Here is a 16450-nt window from a genome sequence, read left to right as displayed (position 1 = left end):
GGATAACAAAGTGTGTCAAACGTCCCACAGTCGCAAGTCTTATTTCTTAGGTGTACACGATATTACCTGCCGGTAATACCTTAGTTTGATTTGTCGAACTCTGTCACATGAAACCATAGGTTGTCGCGATCGTGACACATTATACGTATGGTGTTGGCCCGCACATTCGCCTTGTTAATTTCTTACAATACCTTCCGGCACCATACATGGCCTCCCTATATTTTGCCTTTATAATTCGATGCTCGCTTTGGAAATAGTGCCACCAAATAGAAATATGTTTCCTGCACAACCGAGGTTATCGGTAAATGACACATTCCTTTTAGAATAGAATTTATGCATTCAACTAGGTTTGAGGTCATATGACCATATTGTAGGCCACCGTTGTATGCTTGTATCCACTGATCGAAAGGTATGTTACAGAGGTAGTCTGCGCCTTGATCGTTAACTGACCACAAAATCGCCAACATCTCATGAAAACGATCATTATTGATTTCATACCCTATTAATATAAGTTGATAGCGAAAATTACATATCACTCTTCTATTAAGAATAAATTGAATATTACAAACGAAATTATATTAATGGAGATTAAATACCCATGTTGGTCACTTGTCGTCGTTCAGTGGTAGACCGATATTGCCCGTAGTAGTTAGACGTAATGTATCTTAGACAACCCCGATGGTGTGTGCGATCCCATAGGCTTCCATGTCGCTCAATTGTGGCTAGTATTCTAGTGCCCTGATCTGATATAACGTAGATATCAGGTTGGGGGCAGACATGCCTCATCAACCTAGAAAGAAAGAAATCTCAGTCGTCACCTAACTCTTTTGGTGTTATTGCAAACATAATTGGAAGGATTCTCCCACCGCCATCCTATGCCAAGAGCCGATGGGTATATCTATCATACATAAAGGTACCGTCAATTTGTACCAATGGCTTGTAGTACACAAATGCATCCCAACATTACTTAAAGCTCCAGAGCAGACACTTGAACACTTGGCATCCATAGAGCAAGTGATCGTTGTAGTACGCAGGGCCCGTTTCAAGGTCTATTACGCAACCTGGGACGTATCTCTCTAACACCTGACACCACTGCCACACTTCATTATATGAAGCATCCCACCCACTATGCATCTTTTTCAACGCCTTCTGCTTAGCTATCTAGGCCTAGTGGTAAGAAGGCGTGTACCTCAATTAGCTATAAATATTGGCAATTAAGACCGACACAGAAGTCTTGGGATTCGCCTTCACCATCGGTAGTATTAAGCCAGCTATCATATCTGAATTCATCTTGGGATGATCTTTTGAAACACCAGTCAACGAAGTACGTTAAATAATGCAACATTAAGTAAGAACAGTATTATTCAAAAACCCTAAACACCCAGTGATATTGTACTGGCAATACACGTATATTGACCTTTGTACTTCTTTATCTCCCACAACCCTATCTTTTTCCTAACTGAAGCCATGATTTTCCATGAACATGTACTGTTTTGCACTGCACACTTAGCCTCAAACTTCTCAGATTTAGATTTAACCATGTGGTAGTTAACCCCGTTCATGATGTTATATTGTTTCAATGCACCAAGAAAACTATCATTACTGGAAAACTCCTTACCAACTTCCAATTCACCCGAATCCAACAATAAAATTGTACGGTCACGCCTTCTGTGTGGTAGATATGAAAACTCTAACGCATCATCTGCTGATAGATCGACATTATGCATGTGGGCTGGAGGCGAGTACACCGTGAATTGCAGATCTTCTTCTTCATCTAAACCTCCTTCACTGTCTTTAGGTTCGGTTGGAATAGGTTTCGGTTCAGAAATAATGTAACTTCTGCACCATCGGGGTCGGGCTCTCAAGGTGGATTCACATTGGACTCATCATCCAACTCACCATTATTTGTAACGTACGAAGTCCCCTCGTCGGTGGACGTCGTAGAAAGTACATCATCCTTTCTTGTGGATGTTTTGTAACATCCCCAATCAGATGTGGATTGCCAACCACTAAAAGTTGATGTCATTCCCTAGTACGTATTTCCAGCATCGAACATCGACCAACCGATGTGCATGTCCCATCCACTAACCGAGTGTCGTGTAGGAGTTATGTATTTCATTCTGCCACCAAACACAGATGCTTCTATGTTCTGCCTCCCACTAACGGAGTGTCGGGTAGGGGTCGTGTATTCTTCTCGAACAACAGTAGATGTTGAAGTTGTAAATGTTTCATTTGGCAATGAAAACTATACATATAACTCAAGATAGGGTGATCCACTAGCGAGATGAGTCTGCACCATCGCCTCCAAGCTACGACCACCTTTGTTATCAAATGAGTCATATGTCACGGGATCAACCGAAGCACAAAATCGATACTTAATAAACGAAACTATCATTGGCGTCGTTTCGAAGATTTTGCACCTAATTCTTTTACGAAGTTCTATCAAATCTATGTTCTGATTAAAAGCCAGTCGCGCTGTGTTCTCCGATAAAAAAACAACATCGTTCTCGGTGTCATGAACCTCACCATCATAGTAAATAACAACACTAATATGTTCACTCATCTTCAATTTCTATTCTGCTTAGCCTCTCTAATTTTTCTTGCTGTAATTTATGCAATATGAGAATGAAATTTGGCTCATTTATAGCCTAAGGCTAAGCGGGAACTACTGTAGAAAATGAGCGTCCACGTGGAAGCGTTTTTGTCACTATTTTTCAGAATCGTCTTATCAAAATTAATTTTTCAGAAACTATTGTAGAAAAAAAAAACAAAATCCTTCCTGTCAATATAGTTTTTTCAAGACTCGACCCTAAACCCTTTACAAAAACCTTGAAAGCTAAACACAAAATTACTTTTAAAAAACCCTAAATCCTAATTTAATTAATTTTCTTAAAAAATCTAAACCTTAATTTAATTAATTTACTTAAAACCCTTAAAACTTAATTTAATTAAATTTTTTTAAAATTCTAAACTCTGATTTATTTTTTAAAATCCCTAAACCATAAACAAATAAATTCCTAAATTGTTTTAACAAAACCCTAACCCTAACCACTAAAACCCTAAACCTATAAACTTTGGGCACTAAACATGCAAATAGCCCTAACCCTAGAAAAACACGGGATAAAACGCGTCCCTAAGGGAGCGCTTTTGCCATGTCAGCAAAGCACATCCACATCAGTGCGTTTTTTGTTGACATGCCAAAAGCGCTCCCTCAGGGATGCATTTTGTTGGAATTTCCCCTTAAAATGCTCCTACGTGGATGCGTTTTAGTGTGTTCAGCCCATTTCGATAAATAATAAATAAAGTGACACATTTTCGTAAATAAAGTAGGAAATGGGCCTTTCTTAGTAAAATGGTCAATATTTAATAACTATTACCGTATATAACGTTTAATAGGTCTCAATATTGCATATTAATATGACTATAAATAATATGCTTTTATATATTTTTTATAAAATATTTATATAATTAATATTATATAAATTATTTTGTTAATTATATTTTATAATTAGTAATTAATTAATGCAAAATATAATTTGACTTAAATGTTTTACAATATATTAACAATATATAAAATATTTTTTATTTGTAAGGATAAAATTATCATTTGAGATCTATTCATTATTATTATTCTACCAGACTAAGCAATATAATATTATTACAATAAAAGTAACACAAAACCCTGTACTATACATTTGATTGCATTTTAGCTCATTTATTAAAAAAATAAATTAGTTCCTATATGTTAGATGAGTGAACAAAAACCCTTTGTTAAAATTTGGTGTTTATATATAAGGTATGATAACAAATTTAGTCCTTAACCTTTACAAATTTATTTAATTTGACCCTACTCTTTTATTGGAAGTAAATTAAAAAAATTAAAACTAATAAGGCTAAAGGGTTAAAAGGCCTTAGTAACAATTTTAAAAATTCAATTAAACCCTTTTAAAATTTAATATTTATTAAAAATCATAAAAAATATAATAAAATTTATTATAAAATAACAATACTTCCCATTAGAATCTAATGTTTATAAGATTTAAAAAATTTGACTCCTACTCTTTAATTGGATCAAATTTTATTTTTTATAAAATTTATTTTTAATTTTTAATAATTTTATTTATAAATTTTATGATTTTTAATAGTTTTAAATTTTAAAATAACTTAATTGATTTTTATAATTTTTACTAAGGCCTTTTGACCCTCTAACCTTATTAGTTTCAAAATTTTCTAATTTACTTCCAATAAAAAAGTAGGGTCAAATTGAATAAATTGATATAAATTAAAAATTAAGTTTGTTATTATACCTTATTATAAACACCAAAATTTAACAAAATGTTTGTTCACTCATTTAACGTAAAAGAATTAATTTATTAATTTTTAAATAAAAGAATTTAGATTACAATCTAAAATATAATACAAAAATTTTATGATATTTTTACGCACTATTATTACTAGTTTATTGCATTAAATGAAACATATTAGTGTAGATTAGGCTAAATTAGAAAGATATGTATTTTTTTTAATCGGCCTTTTAGGTTTTTTTTTAATTAGGAAAATAGGTCATTTTTTGAGAGAGTGTGTGATTTTTCTCCAACTATCATTTTTCCCAACGACTTTTTAAACGTTGGCAAGGGTAAAATTTTTTAAAAGGGCCAACGGTAATTTTTTTCCTATAAATACCAGACCATTTTTCATTATTTTAACTCAAATCCAACTCTCTCTATTCTCTATAAACTCTCAATTATCTCAATTTTTGTTCGAAATTTTCTTATACAGTTTGTTTAAATTTACTATAGTTTTATTTAATTATTTCGTATATTCATTTCAATTAAATTTTCATAAATGACAAGCTCTCTGATTTGTTTCAACCACAAGCATATTTCCGTCACTCAAGCGATGATGGTAAGAAGAATTTATTTATTTATTTTCAATTAAGTTAAATTCTTAGTTTTTTTTTAAATTTTAAAATATATTAAATAATTTTATTTTGTTGATATAGATAGGCGAATGATCGTGTTCTGGAGGGGTTCATACATAATTTGTCAAATAGCCCAAACACCGAAATTCATGGTTATCTGCAAGACGTAAGATTCTTACATGCTTCTCGTATGCTCGGGGCTACAAATTGGATCTTACACTCATCAGCGTGTTGGTGGAAAGATAGAGACTCAAGACACACACATTTCATATCATGTTGTTTTGTATACTCGCTTTCACCATAGGTAGAATAATGTTAGATATCATATCGGAGTCTAGCCTTGGATGATCATGACTTGCACCTGCAAATTATGAGTTAAAGTTACGTTATTGGAAAAAAATGAAGACCCAGGTCAAATCACATTATGTCAGAAAATCGGGTGATCGCATCACGCACCTGCTGCAACATAAGTATGCAAACCAAAATACTTCTTTATCACCCACAAGCTCATTTTCTTCTAAAATGATGTCATGATTTTCCATTTGCACCTCCTGTCGCACATTGCGCACTTTCCCTTGAATTTCTCCAAATAAGATTTTGTGACTTGATAGTTCACGTCGTTCTTAAAGCTGTACAGCTTCAGTGCAATAAGAAAAGCATCGTTGTTGGGGTATTCCATGCCAACTTCCAATACCCGAACATCTAACAATCAGCTTGCATGGTCAGATGTTCTGTGCGGTAGCTACCGAAACTCTAAACAACCTCAACGGAGAGATCGATATTGGTCATGTGGGGTAGAGGTTCATTTACCTTGAATAGTGGATCTGGATTTGGAGCATTGTTCGAATTGTCATCGTCAACTGCAATGTTCTAGCTTAGTTGGAACCTACTCTGGTTAAGAAAAAAATGCTACTTTTGAACCATCTGGACCGGACTGCCGAATTGGATTAAGGTCTGACTCTGATCCGTCAACTGCACCCACTGCCCTTGCTTTCTCAGCTGCATCTTCTTCCTCAACTGTGCCTTCATTGTCATCTTCAACCAAAGGGTTTAGTGTACCCTTGTCGTACCTGATCGTAGGGAGTAAGTCATTAGTTCTTTTATACCCCATGTGCCTAGCAAAATCTACATCAGATTGTAAACTGGTGTAGGTTGATGGCCCCCCGGTATAAGTGCTTCTACCCCAAGACATCAAACCATCGAAGTTGAAATCGAATGCACTGACTGCATGTTGTGCTCAAGTGTCGAGGTTTGGGTTACGCTCATACCCCGACTAATAGTGGCCGCTAAAGTTTAAATTGGTGCCAAAAATCGAAGAATGTCTACCCATTGATGCTTCAGGGATATCATAATAGGAGCTTTCTAACAAACCAATGAACCCATCACACAATCGTGTGGTAAGACTTTTTGCTTCAGCTTTGATTCCCGTATTAGCCATAATAGTGGATGAAGATGGACCAGCTCCATCAGCCTCAACAAACTCGACATATAACTCCATTACAACATTTTTGCTTAAGTAGTGCGATGATATGACTGCCTCCAGCTTGAGCTTGCTCTTTACATCAAATAGCTCACACTTAAAGGGGTTAACTGATGCCAAATATCTACATTGCAAGCTCAAAATTTTTCCCCGGCTTGAACCCCCAACTTTCCTCTTGATTCTAGTCCGTAGCTCACGTAATTGACTGGTACGGTTGAAAGCAATTCCACGAATTAGGCTCTTGTAAATACGACCCTGACTTCCGTATTACAGATTTGACCATTATAGTAAATGATAGATTTCATTCATCGACTCATTTCAATTTAAAACGAATTAGATATTTAAAAGAAAAAAACCTTCAGATGGTTATCCAAAAAAATGCAAACAATACTTGCAATGCGACTCTTCAATGTTTGATATGAATTTCTTGTGTGTCTAAGTCCTGAATATTTCAATACTTTAATAGCAAAATAAGGAGAGAGGGAATGTGTGCTTCAAAATGCATTTCAAAAGACGCACTTTCATTGAGTAATAATAATAAAATGCTCTTCGATGCTCGAAAATACGTTTCACAGATCAAATAATCTCATCAGACGCGTGCTTTAAAGGGTATTCAATGCTTCAAATCTTACCCGTGGTCAGGGTACTTTTCGCAGACTTTAGTGGAAATGGTAAGAAAGCTCGCCTAATTGGACGAGCTTTCTTACCATTTCCATTAAAGTCTGCCAAAAAAATACCTTGATCTCAAGAATTCGGGGTAAAATTTGAAGCATGTTTTGAAGATATTCGATGAAAATGTTGGTCCTGCGACGTGTTTTCGACCACGAGGATTTTTTTCTTTTCAATCTCACCCCTCTCCCGCGCCTATAAAATAGGTCTCCCCTTCCATACTCAATCATCCCTAAACCCATCATCTTTTCCGGCCTCCATCCCTCCACTTTACAATATTTCTCTTTCTTGGTTTTCCCCCTTTTAGTGTTAAAAATTTTCAGTTTGAGATATTTTTAAGTCATCGATGATGCGATATCGCTCCGAGACGAACACATTTCATTATCGTACCGAGATGGGACCATTACCTCAAAAACCTATCCTGTGTAAGTTGGGTTCTGGGGTGATTTTGCTTTATACGGTTACGAGTGGAAGTCTGCATAGATGTCTCAATCGGTAACCATTATGACGTCATAGATCAGAGTATAACAAAAGCCAGTTGACGGTCGTTATGCAGGCATAAGCTCAAACTTTTCTGATAGCCGTAGATGTTGCATTATAAATACCATACAGAAATTTGAAGGCATAATCATAGGGAAAAACTGTGGGGCTTTCCGCTATAATTGACGTTATTTTTTTCTCCATTTCCACATAGCTGGTATCTTTAACCTTTCTTTCTTATTTGAAGGCCAACATTGCCGAGGACGTAGGAGGACTCTCAAGCGGGCAACGATTGTGACGTTAGAGTAAAAGTGATGCTCTTTTTGGGACGATAACGATTTTTGTTATTAAACAACCCATTAATAACTACAATCGTTGTCGTGTCGACCTGAGTTTGACCTTTACTCTGATGGAACATCTGCTCTTTGCCTAAGAGCCCTTTTATATCCAACTCGATGTCAGCCTTCGGATAAGAATGAAAGGTTAAATATACCAGTTGCCTGGAAATAGAGAAAAAATTACGCTGATTACACCGGAAATCACTCTATTTTTCCTTATGATTATGAACTTAATCTTATGTATGGTATATATAAGGCATCATTTATGGGTATCCAAAATGCTTGAACTCGTGACCGCATAACGATCGTCAACTGGCCCCCGGTTATATTCGAACTCGTGACCGCATCATGGTTGCCAACTGGGACCTCCACTTAGACTTCGACACATAATCGTATCAAGCACTGTCACCCCGAAACTTGACTTCCATAAGATAAGTTTCTGAGGTAATGGTCCTATCCCAAAATGATATATGAAATGTATGTATTCTGAGACGTATTATCACACTATCAACTCTTCAAATCTACCTATAAATTTTTATGGTTTCACTCTTAAAACCCTAAACTCTAATTCCTAAAAGAACCCTAACCCAAACCCCAACAAAATTAAAAAAAATCAAAGAGAAATCCAACTATTTTCTTAATTTTCAAAAAAAATCCAAAAGACTAATTAAAAAGAATGGCATATATATATAACTAAATTAGACGGTAGATTACTCGATTACCCAAAAACGTTGTACAAGAAATAATACCCAAAAACAAAAGTAGAAAGTAGTGGCAAGTGGCAAGTGGAGAATGGCAACCATTCGATGACACGCATCTCGATAAACACCCCCAATTCGTTCCCGTACGCGTCAGCAATCTGCAGCTATTTCCCCTAATCGTTCGCTCTTGTTCGATGTAAACCACGTGCTTGCTCAAACACCACCGCCGTTGGAAAAAAAAAACGAAGCTATAAAAGAAATAAAAATGAAATGAGATTCCTATAGTTCCAATTTTTTCCCCTTCTTTTCCCCTCTCCCGGACTGTTCGGAGAGATAATAAAATAGAAGAGGATTTCGTGTTCTTTCAATCATATATAAAATACTCTCCAATGTCTTCTACTTTGCCTCTCCCCTTCTTCGGCGGCACTTGCAGTAAGGCTGCATTTTCTTTCTCACTCAAATCATCTTCTCCTTTGGTTCCGTTTCAGCGTCTCCAGCTTTTTCGATCTACTTCCAGAACAACAACAAGGATTCGCTCTTCCTTGTTTCACTCCCTGAAAGCTAAAGCAACGGCCGAGCTAGTTCAAGATAAGGAATCAGGTGTAGTTGCCACCGGGAAGCCGGTGGTCGAGCATTCCCGTACCTTTATTGAAGCTCGCTCCGAGCAAGGTTCAGTTTCCTTTCAGCTCTTTTTCTTTTCTTCATTCATTTTTCAAAAGAAACTTTTTTTGTGTTAATTGTTTAAACAAATGCGCTTTCGAATAAAATGTTGTAAATGTTACTGTATGATGCCTTTTTCTGTTTAACTACTAAGCGTTAAAACAGTTATTATAAATATTATGTTGTTTTCTTTTCTTCTTCCTTCCTTCCTCCCAAGGAAAAGGAGTTCGTTATAAAAACTGCCAACATAAAGATTTGCTGATGGCAATTTAGTTGTATGTGTTTATGTGTTAGTCAACAGCATTTTTCTAATATAGAAAAGAATACTAAATTTATTACATCATAGAAATAGCCTTTAAGAGAAGGTCGCTTTAGTATTTAATGAACACTTTTATGGTTTAATGGCTTGACGCTATTTTTATTTTTTTGTTTTTATGGTTTTCCAAGAAGCTTGGGTAAAAACAAGTTTGTTTAATTTGGTGCTGAAAACATAAGCAGATTAATGAAATGAATAATTAGAAACGTTCTTGCGAAATTTTGCCTTGTTTAAGAGTACTTGTTTATTAATACGAATCTGCTATAGAAATTAAGTTTACCGGACTCAGATTTGATGAGAGCTGTCCATTCTATTTATCCAATATTCTATGCATTGATAATTGGAGAACATGTCCAAGCAATGTAATAGCTGCTTTAACCAAAATTTGTTGATTAAGAAGGATGTATCTAATGCAACAATGATCAAGTATGGAGAAAGTTTAAGACGTTAGCAAAAGAATACTTGAGAGTTATCTCCTCTGTATTGAAATGTCATGAATAATATTTTGATGGTTCCAAAAATGACAAACGGAGTCGGGTTTCTTTGAGGAGCATAAAGAAGGGAGATAGACTGGAAAGGGGATTTGGACATCAAGAAACGTAGAAAGGTTTGTTGATTGAAAGAATAAGTGACCAAGAATATAGAAGAGAACATTTCCTTACTTTGAATAGTCCTGTTTCTTAATTTGAACTACAGCCTTTCATAGTTCCAAAGCTGAAGTAGAGTACTTGTTTTATTGTCTCGTGCTGCTTTTTGTCTACAGAACTCCTATCTGGACTTAGGAAGGAAGTAGATGCCGGAAGGCTACCTCCAAATGTTGCAGCAGGGATGGAAGAAGTGTATCAGAATTACAGAAACGCAGTAAATTAATATGCTTAAACTCTTATTTTAGTGTATAGTATATGTTTTATGTATGATAGGCTCTCCTCTGTGTAGACTACGTTTTTTTACGATCCATTATCAAGCTTCCTTTTCTTGCTTCTAGAAAGTGCTAATAGTGTGCTTTTAATAATATCATATTTTAGTAAATGGACATCATAGGTTTTAAAATATCTGTATTATCCGGAACTCAATGCACGGTTTTTCTTGTCTTAAGATAGGCTATGTGTTATGGGATCTAGGTGAGTAAACAACATAATGCTAAATAGTCAAATATAACTTCTCTATAACATCTGTTTTTACTTTATATGTATATGTTTGGGGAAAAAAACCTAGTTTCTTTTGGGTTATGTTTGGACCTGAATTTAGATAAGGAAAAAAAATGGTGCATTTGTACTAAAAAGTTGGTGGGACAGTATTCAGTTGAACTGCACGGTTTTAATAGTTTATCACCTGAGGATTTCAATATTTAGGAAACCTTGTCACTCAACACATACCTTTTACATGTACCTCTGACAACTTAAAGAAGATTCTTTTCCATGTGTCAACATTTAGGTTTTCCAAAGTGGAGATCCTGCAGCTGTTGGGGTTGTATTGTCAAACATGACTGTTGCATTTGACCATTGGCTTTTGGATGTGGAGGTAATTGTACTACAATGCTGTTTCAAGATGATTCTGCTGTTTAGAAAATATATGCACTTTATTTTCATTTATTGCATACAGATTTTTATAAATTTCTGCATGAAATATGACAGTAACTTTTCAGGATCCTTTTGTCTTTGAACCCTACCACAAAGCTCTGCGAGAGCCATTTGACTACTATATGTTTGGTCAAAATTATATCCGTCCTTTGATTGATTTCAGGTGAGTGGACAACTCCCATACTGTTGTATCTGGTTTCTCTGCTGATATCAATTTCATTTGTAAAAGCTTCCTGAAAATTAAGGATGTGCTTTGCTGATGGAATTTGTATTTTTAAAATTTCGTAAATCTATTTTGTAAACCATGGTAATAAACTTTAAGGTTCATGGATATATATATATAGAGAGAGAGAAGTGCAATAGGGACTGTAATTCTTTCTTAGTTATTAGCTACCATTTGAGACCATCAAGGTTAAGCTTATTCTGTGTTTCTTATCTTGTGCATTCTTTTTTGTGTTTTTTTCATTGAGGGTTTCATAGGGTCTTTAGTAGTTTTTCTCTTCTTCATGTTTGATTGTTTATCATCAACCGAATTGACAAAAATGCAAAGAAAAAGAAGCATGTATTTTGTATATTTAACTTATTCACCCTCTTTCATGTGCTTCATATAACATTTATGTTATTCATATTTTAAATCACTGAAGGACATGTTTGGTCTCTTTTTTTAAAATTAAAAAAAGTCACTTCTCTTAACATCTGTGTATTATGTTCTTTGCAGAAATTCATATGTTGGCAATCTTTCTCTTTTCTATGAAATAGAGGAGAAGCTTAAGCAGGTGACTATGCTCAGTTTTCTTTTTCCTTTTACTTGATTCCTCTAAACAAGACTGAGTTTTGCTCCAGCATCTTTTTCACTAAGATGTGGCAGGAGGATGTCCTTGTCATTGTTTACATTTTTGAACAAACATACCGTTAAAGATCATAACATGATTTATCCATCATGGAGTTGCTTGGTAGTAAGTTGATGAAATTTTTTATTCTGCGTGCTACAATACTTGCATATTCTTTGATTAATAACTAACAAGAACGTGCATCTGAGAAAGAAATAGAATAACAGGTTTGTATGTTAAATTTGTGTCCATTTTATTTTAATTTCTTAATTTTCATCAGCTTTAGGTCATGTCAATTTTATACTTTTGTTATGCAAGCAAGGTCAAAGTTATATATTAATATTCAGAAGGAAGTTTAATGGTGTTTTCCTTCCAAGTTTGTATTGGCATTAGCTAAACATGGTCATATTAAGTTTTCAACATTCAGGAAACTTTTACGTGCAACTGGGACTTAGGAAGTGTGCAGTACTGGCTGAATCTTTCACGTTTAAACTGGCTTTTTATGGATCTAATTGTCAGACAATTGGGTGCAGGGTCACAACGTTGTACTTATATCAAACCATCAGACTGAAGCTGACCCAATCATCATCTCATTGTTGCTTGAGAAAACAAATCCGCTTATTGCTGAGAACATGGTGATTCTCTCTTGAATTAATTTCTCATTCTGAGCCTGCTGTAGTAGCCTTTATCTATGCCCTTGAGGCCTTGACTGTACTTGGGTTCTGTGCTACAGATCTTTGTTGCTGGGGACAGGGTCATAACAGATCCTCTTTGTAAGCCTTTCAGCATGGGAAGGTACTCAAATGGTTCTACCCATTTTGAATTGATTATTCAAAAATATGCTTAAGAGTCACAAAAAGTTTACCGTTTCTCTTAGGAACCTTTTATGTGTGTACTCCAAAAAACACATGTATGATATTCCTGAGCTTGCTGAAATGAAAAGAAAAGCAAACACAAGAAGTTTGAAAGAGATGGCTTTGCTGCTAAGGTACTTTAATAATAATGACAATTCTCATGCATTTAGAATGATAACTTGTCTTAATGTGCTTGAATCTGTGCTGTCGTTTTTCACTATAAATATGCAGACTTAGACAAAAGAATTTGTTTTGTTATAGGGGTGGCTCGAAAATAGTATGGATTGCTGCAAGTGGTGGCAGGGACCGCCCAGATCCCTTTACAGAAGAATGGTATCCAGTAAGCTTTTTCTGCCTTTCTCTTTAACATGTTTTATTGTTTTTCAAGAATTTCTTCAGTTTGTCTTATATCAATTTCATCTTGTAATGAAGATCTGATAGGTATAAGATGAGAAATGGGTTACAGCTGCTTTATTAGCATATTGAGTCCAATGTGGAGCATAATTTCAAGTAGGATGTGCTTGGTTGAGTGGAAGAGTAGAAGGATGGAAAGAGAGTAGAAAAGTGAAGAAAATAAATTGAGTGTTTGGTAGGAAGGAAAAGTGAGAGGAAAAAAAATAGGGAAGATTGGCCATTTTTCATTCTAATGCACAAAAACAATTCTTCCCAAATTGGAAGACGAGAGGACAGAAAATGAGAAAACTGGAGGTTAAGTATGTATTTTATAAGATTATGCAGTTTTTTAAAGATTTTCATGTTCTTTCCTCTCATTTTTCAATTCTACCAAGCAAGGAATGAAAGAAATTGTTTCTTCTTTCCATTTTTCTATCTTTCCTACTAAGCATGCCAATAAAAAAAAGTATTTTTTTTCTATCTTTCTATTTTTCTCCCCTTTAATTTTCCGTTTTTCCAATTTTCTTTTCACCTTACCAAGCAAAGCCTTAAAGTTAATATGCCTCTAAGCATGCCAATGAAAATAAAAAGTATTTTTTTTTCTATCTTTCTATTTTTCTCCCCCTTTAGTTTTCCATTTTTCCAATTTTCTTTTCACCTTACCAAGCAAAGCCTTAAAGTTAATATGCCTCTAAGAGATTCTTTGGAAGAGGCAATCATTAAATGAACTTTAGCAGTATCCTTTTGGAGTTGAAACCAAATGTTAATTGCTTGAGTAGAAGATAGAATCACAGAATCTTCTTCTAATATCTGAAATTCATGGATATATATGGATGGATGGATGGATGGATGGAGAGGGAGAGGGACTGGATATGCATATTATGTCTCAGTTTCCTACCGTGTTATATTAGAATAAATAAGTACATGGAGACAGATATGCATTTTTTTAACTTAAATTCATCTTCATAAGTTAACACTTAGCAGCAAGATATTTCTTGTTGGGAAGGGGGAATCTAAAGTAATCTAGAATTGTATGCTTACAACTATATTATATGCAGGGTTAGTGGTCTGAATGAGGTTATACTTTTGGGTGTTGGGAATCGACATTTTGGTAGACCTTTTCTACCCCTTACTGTTTAAAATGTCTTGAGGAGGTCAGAACTTTAGGTTTTATTGGCATGTTATGCTGCAGTTAACAAAATGTAGGAATAGTATGCATTGGCATGTTCAAGATTTTGCGTTGTTGACTGCAAAGTTTGTTGTGTAAAGTATTTTAGAATACCATGCATTCAAAGTTTTTTTGTTTATACAATGAGCAATAAGCATTCTGTTTAAATTCTGTCTTAATTAGATCCCCCCCCCTCTCTCTCAAAAGACCTCAACCTTTTGACTATGCGTGTCTCCTTGTTTTTTATGATAAGCTTGTTTGCATACTAAATATACAAGTTGTGTTAGGCACTCTTTGATTCTTCTTCAGTGGACAATATGAGAAGGCTCATAGAACATTCAGGTACCCCAGGGCATGTATATCCTTTGGCTCTATTGTGCTATGACATCATGCCCCCTCCGCGACAGGTGTGTATTTGCTTGTCAGCTTGGCAAATAAAATTTGTTCATCTTGTGACTCAATGGCATTTTTTTAAGGTAGAAAAAGAAATTGGAGAAAAAAGAATTATCACCTTTCATGGGGCTGGATTATCAATAGCACCACAAATCAGCTTCCCAGAAATTGCTGCTGCCTGTAAAGAGTCCGAGGTTGGTTGTATTATGTTCTTATTATACATGCATTTATCTTGCTTGTTGCATGACACAGCATCTCACTGGTGCAGACTTAATTTTATCACTATAATTTTCTCATGACTTTATAACCTATGTTCAAAGATCAGCCACACTTCTTGGTATTGACTGTAAAATCATATGCTGATGAAATGACTATACCACAAAGACATGCTTAATTATGTTTAGGCACACTATAGTGTTTCAATGGGGAGTGAACCATAACAACTATTTGTATCAAAATTAGCTAAGACTCTGAAACCTGGCTCATAGTATCTCATCAGCGATGGTCTTCATCAGTTTTAGTGAAGTTTCCATTCATTGATATGTCTAGAACTCTAGAGAGTTTCTTTATTTGTGCTTGTTGATTGCTTTAGTATAAGTTGGCTTTCCTTTTGGGCAGGCTAAGGATGTGTACTCACAAGCTCTTTATAAGTCTGTGAGTGAGCAATACAATGTCCTCAAATCCGCAATACATGGAAAACAAGGGTTAGAGGCATCAACTGCAGGTGTCTCTTTATCGCAGCCATGGAACTAGTCAAAACCATGTCATGGTGTAAACATCTGGTTGTAGGTAATCAGTTGGAACTTTTTTATTGTATCAAGTGTACGTACAACTAATGCTTTCTATCTGTGTTAAGGTGAGAACCTCCCAATGTTATAATTTATTCGATTTGGTTTAATCTGGTGCAGGCCAAATCTTCTCTGATGCATAAACTTTGTACTGTTTAACAAGAAAGCCATCAGATTCGTAGAAAGATTTCCCTGCAAAAGGAACCCCATATATATTTCTTGATAGTAGAACATCAACAGTAGATTTACCTTTTTATGGGAGCCAAATCCATCAAAGCTATCTCAAAAGGTTCTGCTTCAGGTTTGTGCTGTACAGATTTGTTTCCTAGAAAGAGTGAAAGCCAATATAATAGTCCATAGGCAATTCTTGTGTGCATATGATCTATTCAAATTCGATAAGTCAAAAGTCCAGATCTAGAAGCAAACATGTATACCTAGTAAATGGAAAGTAGGAAATGCTAATAAGGCACCGTTTAGAGCAGATTCTCTCAAATTGGGACCATTATTTTTTGTTTTTTAAAATTTAAACTGGCTCTTGTAATTTAGAAGCTGAACATAAATTACCTTTCCGTAACTCATTATTTTACAGTAATTTACTGGAGAAGATATGCCTTATTTCTGCAACTGATATTTCAGTGATGCGTGAGGGGATCAAACCCTCATTTTGTTGGAAGCTAACTCTTAAATCTTAAAACAGCAGACGAATTTACATTATATTTAGAAAATTAGCATTAATGTGAACCAGAATTCTCTCATGACCATGTCTTCTTGATACTGTCACATCATTTATCAAGAGACTAATCATAAAAAATCAACAACTTTTAGCTACGGTTAATGCTTTCTTTTCTACATTATAAACAAACAAACATTCAAAAAGAC

At 35.0% G+C, this 16450-nt stretch overlaps 1 protein-coding gene across 3 annotated transcripts; it reads left to right on the top strand.

Annotated features, from left to right (window-relative positions):
• The first annotated feature begins 8678 nt into the window (after positions 1–8678).
• LOC105791893 (glycerol-3-phosphate acyltransferase, chloroplastic) lies at positions 8679–16195 on the top strand. Of its 3 annotated transcripts, none has more exons than XM_012620186.2 (13): positions 8690–9258; positions 10329–10426; positions 11000–11086; positions 11211–11308; positions 11864–11921; positions 12509–12610; positions 12709–12770; positions 12853–12963; positions 13091–13169; positions 14678–14797; positions 14867–14977; positions 15402–15572; positions 15692–16195. In XM_012620186.2, the coding sequence occupies exons 1-12, from the start codon at positions 8979–8981 to the stop codon at positions 15534–15536; spliced, it is 1341 nt and encodes a 446-aa protein (XP_012475640.1). In that variant the 5' UTR covers positions 8690–8978; the 3' UTR covers positions 15537–15572; positions 15692–16195. The 3 variants fall into 3 exon arrangements, 2 of the variants coding, with proteins under 2 accessions (XP_012475640.1, XP_052490829.1); XM_052634869.1 differs by lacking the exon at positions 8690–9258 and adding an exon at positions 9288–10172; XR_001133134.2 differs by lacking the exon at positions 15692–16195 and having other exon boundaries at positions 8679–9258; positions 14871–14977; positions 15402–15551.
• Positions 16196–16450: the final 255 nt, after the last annotated feature.

This window comes from Gossypium raimondii, chromosome 8 (genome assembly GCF_025698545.1).
Source record: "Gossypium raimondii isolate GPD5lz chromosome 8, ASM2569854v1, whole genome shotgun sequence".
Classification (NCBI taxonomy): Eukaryota; Viridiplantae; Streptophyta; class Magnoliopsida; order Malvales; family Malvaceae; genus Gossypium; species Gossypium raimondii.
This window is presented reverse-complemented; position numbering and strand designations above follow the sequence as displayed.